The sequence below is a fragment of the Penaeus chinensis genome, chromosome 34 (genome assembly GCF_019202785.1).
Source record: "Penaeus chinensis breed Huanghai No. 1 chromosome 34, ASM1920278v2, whole genome shotgun sequence".
Classification (NCBI taxonomy): Eukaryota; Metazoa; Arthropoda; class Malacostraca; order Decapoda; family Penaeidae; genus Penaeus; species Penaeus chinensis.
Window position 1 is genome coordinate 21,221,154 of NC_061852.1, and position 7,500 is coordinate 21,228,653.

At 44.1% G+C, this 7,500-nt stretch overlaps 1 protein-coding gene across 10 annotated transcripts in view; it reads right to left on the reverse strand.

Annotated features, from left to right (window-relative positions):
- The window catches only part of LOC125043530 (chloride channel protein 2-like), a 169,276-nt gene that overhangs the window by 46,328 nt on the left and 115,448 nt on the right, over positions 1-7,500 (reverse strand). For all 10 annotated transcript variants that reach the window (XM_047639688.1, XM_047639687.1, XM_047639682.1 and 7 more), the window contains exons 4-5: positions 2,153-2,326; positions 54-182 (exon numbers count right to left, since the gene is read on the reverse strand). In XM_047639688.1, coding sequence (XP_047495644.1) covers positions 54-182; positions 2,153-2,326 — 303 coding nt within the window. The remainder of the gene's footprint in view (positions 1-53; positions 183-2,152; positions 2,327-7,500) is intronic.

A 7,500-nucleotide genomic window follows, 5' to 3' on the forward strand; every position in this document is an offset into this window, starting at 1 on the left:
CAAGACTTTTTAAAACAATCATACATTATTCCCCCCGCCCCCCTCAAACTTACCCACGGCCTGCGGAGCTAAGATGTGCACGAATCCAGCCGAAAACAGGATGAGGCAGACGGGCAGCGACACCCACGCGAGATACTGGAGGGCAGTGTGACTCGCCAGGTCTCGGTACAGCCAGATTCGGGCTGAGGAAGAGAAGAGGACGCAGCGGAGGGGTTAGCAGGCTGTGAGGATTTTGAGATTGATAGAGATGGACAAATAGAGGGATAAGATTGAGGGAAAGATGGGGAAAAGATTGATAGATGGACAAATAAACGGATGAGATTGATGGAAAGATGGGAAAAGATTGATAGATGGACAAATAGACGGATGAGATTGATGGAAAGATGGGGAAAAGATTGATAGATGGACAAATAGACGGATGAGATTGATGGAAAGATGGGGAAAAGATTGATAGATGGGCAAATAGACGGATAAGATTGATGGAAAGATAGAAAAAAGATTGATAGAATGATAGGTAGAGGATTTATAGATTGATGGAAAAATAGGTAGAAGATAGACTGATAGAAAACTGGTAGATAGAAAATTGATAAACAAATAGTTAAATAGACAGATAGAAAGATAGACAAATATGTAGATAGAAAGATAGAGAAATATATAAATAGACAGATAGATAGATGATAGAAGATAGATCAGTAGAAAGAATGTTAGATAGAAAATTGTTAGATTGATTGACTGCTGGTTGGATGGATGGATAGATGGGTATAAAAAGAAAGGCATGGATGGATAAATTATTAAATTATGATCTTATTTAACTAGCTTACCAACAGAGAAAGAAAGAGAGAGAGGGAGAGAGGGGGAAAGAGAGGAGAGAGAGAGAGAGAGAGAGAGAGAGAGAGAGAGAGAGAGAGAGAGAGAGAGAGAGAGAGAGAGAGAGAGAGAGAGAGAGAGAGAGAGAGAGAAGGAGAGGTCAATAGATACTCTAGATAAAATACAAAGAAGAGAAGTGGAGAAAGTGGGAAGAATAAACACGTAAAACAATAGATAGATAGAGACTTAGAAACAGGAGAAAGAGAGAAAAAAGGAAAGAGAGAAGATAATATCAATAATAACAACAATAATAAGAATAACAACGACAATAACAAGAAAAAATTATATAACAATAACAATAACAATAACGACAAAAGGCAAAATGGAAAACTCCTACAAATGACCAGTTCAAACAGTCTGTGCCAACTACAGGCTGCCACTACAGGCTGCCAATTACCACTGGCCAAAGGGAGGCCAGAAGTAGACCAGAATGAGCGGGAAGGAAGCAGGAAGCATAGGGAAAGTAGAGAAAGGAAGGAGATGGGGGAACAGAGAAAGAAGATGGAAGATAAAGACGAAGGAGAGTGATGGAGTAGTAGGGAAATAGGGAAGGAAATAAGAAGGAAGAAAATTAAGAAAAGGGAGGAAGAGAGAGAGGAAATGAGGGAAAGAGAAAGACAGACAGACAGATAGATATATAGATAGAGAGAGGGAGTAAAAGAAAATGAGAGAAATTACGCGAGATAATCAGAGAAAACCACACAAACGAACGAGAAAAGAGAGATGCAAAAAATACACCCCAAAGAAGGGAGGGAAAGAGAGGGAGGGAAAAAATGGGGCAAAATAAGGAGAAACAGAGCGAAAAGCCAATGGCAGACGGAAGGGAACTGGTCAATGGCGCCAGCGTAGTACCAATTTGCCACAAAATCTGGCCGCTCGAGTCATCAAGCTGGGGAGGAGCCAGGTGTGTGCGTGCGTGCGTGCGTGTGTGTGTGTATGTGTGTGTATGTGTGTGTATGTGTGTGCATGTGTGTGTGTGTGTGTGTGTATGTGTGTGTGTGTGTGTGTGTGTGTGTGTGTGTGTGTGTGTGTGTGTGTGTGTGTGTGTGTGTGTGTGTGTGTGTGCGTGTGCGTGTGCGTGTGCGTGTGCGTGTGCGTGTGCGTGTGCGTGTGCGTGTGCGTGTGCGTGTGCGTGTGCGTGTGCGTGTGTATGTGTGCGTACGTGTGTGTTCAGACCTAAACCCACACCCGCATTTCCTCAAAACATCAGACATCCCCAGCATAAACTATTCTCCCAATCACACAAAAAACAGAAAATGGGGAAAAGATATCCCACAAGCCTTACCTTTGTTACACATCGCAATGCCATAGTCCATAATAAAGGAAATGATAGCCATGCCGACGCCCAGCACCGCCAGGAATACCCAGTCTTCTCCTACCCTGGCGAAGGTCGCTTGCCATACGGTGCCCAGGAGACCTAGGCACTTGGTGGTCACTTTCCCACGGTACGGACGCAGACCTACAGGCAGACAGAAGGTTAGCGTTACTTCCGAAATCGCGTCACTTTTGACCTGTTAGCGACGAAGCCTTAAAAAAAAAAAAAAAATGAGGAAATTATGTAAAAGACTACTGTCTACAAAAAATGAAAAATATCATAGCAAAACACGAATTAAAACGAACGTAAATGATATTCTGAAAGTAAAACATAAATTATATAATTCCAAATAAGATTGAGGCAAAATTTTCAATAGAAAAAATCTTAGGTTTAAAATTGAGATTCCTTCACTGTTATACTTTTATGTCGCAAAGAGAGAGAGAGAGAGAGAGAGAGAGAGAGAGAGAGAGAGAGAGAGAGAGAGAGAGAGAGAGAGAGAGAGAAGGGGGGAGACCTGGATTTGTGGTAATTAATATATATATCAAAATATCTAATATATATATATATTAAATATATTATATACATATAAAATTTAAAAGAGAGGTCTTATTTAGATCTTTAAGAGGAGAAAGGTGAGCAATTGCAATGGTTAATTATTCGAGATAAAAACGACTTAAATTCAGAATGAATCAAAAATTGAATTATCATAAACCTTGAGGACCATAGGTTTGTTGCGATAACACCAAAATTAGTTTCAATTAAAATCGGAATTATCATCAAGACAGAAAACGGAAAATGTACCTGCTAACACTGCACTTCTCTCATTAGGGTGCTACAAATAAAACAGTAACATCACCCGCATCACCAACAACAACAGCAACACCCCCATCCCCACCCCCACCGCTAACACCCCCATTCCCACCCCCACCGCCAACACCCCCATTCCCACCCCCACCGCCAACACCCCCATCCCCACCCCCACCGCCAACACCCCCATCCCCACCCCCACCGCCAACACCCCCATCCCCACCCCCACCGCCAACACCCCCATCCCCACCCCCACCGCCAACACCCCCATCCCCACCCCCACCACCAACACCCCAATCCCTACCCGCACTCTCACCAACACCCCCAACCCCCATCCCCCACCCCCACCCCCCATCCCCACCCCCACCACCAACACCCCCATCCCCACCCCCACCGCCAACACCCCCATCCCCACTCCCACCCCCCCACCACCAACACCACTACCCCCACCACCAACACCCCCATCCCCACCCCCACCGCCAACACCCCCATCCCCACTCCCACCCCCCCACCACCAACACCACTACCCCCACCACCAACACCACCCATCCCCACCCCCACCACCACCAGCCCTGTACAACCCTTACGCCAAGCCAGCTCGTGCTTTCGAACTAATCTTTCGCCATTTCCTGTTGGCTTGCTTGAGCGATATTGGTCAGCTTGCAGTCACAGCACCTGCGCCAAAACACACACGCTTTCCACGCTTCCCGAATAAGAACAACTACACAATCCTTAACGGTTCGAAAACTTTCTTGTTTTCTTTTTTTTTTTTTTTTTTTTTTGATAGAAAATCTCTAATTCTATTCGAAATGTATTTAAAAAAGGCGAAACCATTCGTATTTTCAATCTTTTAAAAAGCCTAATTCTATTCGAAATTCTATTCAAAATGTACAATACTTAAAAAAAACGAAGCTTTTCTTGTTTTGCAGATCTGTATATATATATATATATTTTTTAATCTCCTGATTCTATTCATAATGCTTTTACAAATCGAAACCATTTTTTTTTTGATTTGCTAGGTATATGATTCTTTTTAAATCTAATTCTATTCAACATTTATAAAAAAAAAAAAAAAAAAAAAACGAAAACAAATTATTTCGTGCTTTATAGGTCTATTTATTGTTTTCTTTTCTAATCTCCTGATCTTATCCGAAACGTGTTAAACAAAACAAAACTATTCGTCTTTTTTTCTAGTTATATCTACTTATTGAAAATCTAAATCTATTTGAAATGTATTAGCAAAAAACAAAAAAAACGAATTTCAGACGATCTTCCCTAATTTGGTGGACAGACGCAAAGCGGTGCACCTCCTGATTCATGCGAGAAGCTCCGTGTTGCAAGACCGAGGACTCCCAAGTAGTAAAATTAGGTATTCCCCCGACAGATGCAGTTGCACATGCAAGTACACAGTCTCCGTCACACCCACACACTCACAGACGCGTACATGTAGTCACACACACACATAATCATATACGTACACCCCCACAGCCACAGAAACGTACCTCCAACAACACTTACACACACACATACACGCATCATCTCTCCTTTCACGCATGCGCGCGCGCGCACGCGCACACACACACACACACACACACACACACACACGCACACACACACACACACACATACACACACACACACACACCGGCTCTTTCATCTACATCACGCGCGCACAACTCACTCTCACTCTCTCTCTATCTATCTATTTATCTCTATCTCTCTAGTCCCCTCACTCCTTCACTTCATCACCCACTATCTCCCTCCCTCCCTCCCTCTCTCTCACTCACCCACTCTCTCCCTCCTTCCCTCTCCCTCACTCACCCACTGTCTCCCTCACTCACCCACTCTCTCCTCACTCACACTCACTCTCTCCTCACTCACACTCACCCTCTCCTTCCCTCCCTCTCCCTCACTCACTCACTCACTCTCTCTCTTCTTCCTTTTCCCTCCCTCCCTCACCCTCGCCTTCCCTCCTCTCCTCTCCCTCCTCTCCTCTCCCTCCCTCCCTCCCTCTCCCACACTCACCCTCTCCCTCCCTCTCCCTCTCCCGTCGACCAAGCCCGCCTGGCAAGCGATGCCCCAGCGAAACGACGCGACTGATCCCTCGGCTTCGGTGATTGCTGTTTCCTGAACGATTGTATTTTTGCGTCGCGCTCGTCATCATTACCGCGCCAATTCTCTTACGGGACGAGCAATTATAGTACCTCTTTCGTAAATAAGAAAGAGCGTGAGGGGGAGTCGATGTATAAATTCTTCTTGGGTGTGGGTGATTTTTTTTTTTATTTTTTTTTTTTTATTTTTTTTTTGGCCTTTTGCTTTGAATAATTTGGGGGACTATTTTGCTTTGCATAATTTGGGGACTATTTGGGAAGGTTCTGGAATGCTGTGGTTTCGAAGGTTTTCGAATGTCGCGGTTACGTGTTAGTGAAGTAAGATAAAGATGAGGATTTATTTTATTTGATTTTATTCCCATCTAAAAACAGATATCGGACAGAATGAAAGAAAAAAAAAAGAAAGAAAAAAAAAAAAAGGTTCGGACACACTCCAAGCCTTAAGCCGAAACCAGTGCCCGCTGCCAGGACCCGATCAGAGCTTTCCGAATATTACTCACACAATCGAACACGCGCCAACTTGACCTAATCCCTGATGACGTCACCGATCAGGTCAGCTACATCACGCTGACCTACTCTCCGCCTTGGCTCGCTCGTTGGCTGGTTTTGAGAACGGGCGATGACCAAAAGGCTTGACCTTATATATACTTCTTTCCATTCGCTGTCTTTTGCTTTAGGCTTTCAACGTATATATATATATATATATATATATATATATATATTTATATATTAATTTGCATACATACCGTATACATATAAATATATATATACATATATTTATAGATATAAATATATATATACACACATACATATACATATCTATAAATATATATGTATATATATACATATATTCATAAATATATATATATATAAATATATATATATATTATAAAATAAAAATATATATTTATAAATACAAATATAAATATATATATCTACTTATAAAAAAAAAAAGTATATATATATTCATAAATATAAATGTAAGTATATACATTTTTAGATATGCATATATATAAATATATATATTTTTAAATATGCATATAAATATAAACATATACATATATATGAATATATATATATATATATATATATATATATATAGAGAGAGAGAGAGAGAGAGAGAGAGAGAGAGCGAGAGAGAGAGAGAGAGAGAGAGAGAGAGAGAGAGAGAGAGAGACTCACACACACACACACGCACATATATATTCATGTATCATTCACCCTAAATCATTCTATGGAATATCACCAAAATCATTACTAAAGCAAAAGCTCACTCATGAGCCTTGTTTGAATAACCTTTACATCATCCGTATTTCTTTCACCATCAACCATATCACAACCAGGCGAGTCTACACCTAGAATCTATGTTGCTGGTGTTGGTGGTGGAGGCCGGTAATGACATTGGTGCTGAATGCCGAGGTGGTGATGGTGCCGTGGTGGGGCGGGTGAGGGGGGGCGTGGTGGGGCGGGTGAGGGGGGGCGTGGTGGGGCGGGTGAGGGGGGGCGTGGTGGGGCGGGTGAGGGGGGGCGTGGTGGGGCGGGTGAGGGGGGGCGTGGTGGGGCGGGTGAGGGGGGGCGTGGTGGGGCGGGTGAGGGGGGGCGTGGTGGGGCGGGTGAGGGGGGGCGTGGTGGGGCGGGTGAGGGGGGGCGTGGTGGGGCGGGTGAGGGGGGGCGTGGTGGGGCGGGTGAGGGGGGGCGTGGTGGGGCGGGTGAGGGGGGGCGTGGTGGGGCGGGTTGAGGGGGGGCGTGGTGGGGCGGGTGAGGGGGGGCGTGGTGGGGCGGGAGAGGGGGGGCGTGGTGGGGCGGGTGAGGGGGGGCGTGGTGGGGCGGGTGAGGGGGGGCGTGGTGGGGCGGGTGAGGGGGGGCGTGGTGGGGCGGGTGAGGGGGGGCGTGGTGGGGCGGGTGAGGGGGGGCGTGGTGGGGTGGGTGGAGGTGGGCGTGGTGGGCGTGTGGGCGGCGATGGCCATGGTGGTTGTGGTGAGGATAATGAAGGGCTATAATACAGATCTTTATATCATATACTGTATAGACTATATACAAAAAAAAATCTCTCTACTTTCCTATTACACAAGCTTATCTTAACAGCACTCAGAATGTAAATCTTATCCACTTCAAAATATATCAGTTTTATTGTACGTTTACGAATGATGTGGACTTTGTGATCGCTCCATGCTGTCCTTTGAATTTGAGGCGTTTATTTTTTTTTTCAGATACCGTAAAAATTTTAATTTGGATTAAATATAAATCATATATCGAATAAGCACATGTCAGGGTATAATTCTCACGCTTCATTAATTCACAATGCAGATTTCACATGCAAATTCATAATCTACTCAAATACCAATTCACAATTCATACATATGACACCATTATTTACTACCCACTACAGAAATCTTTGCA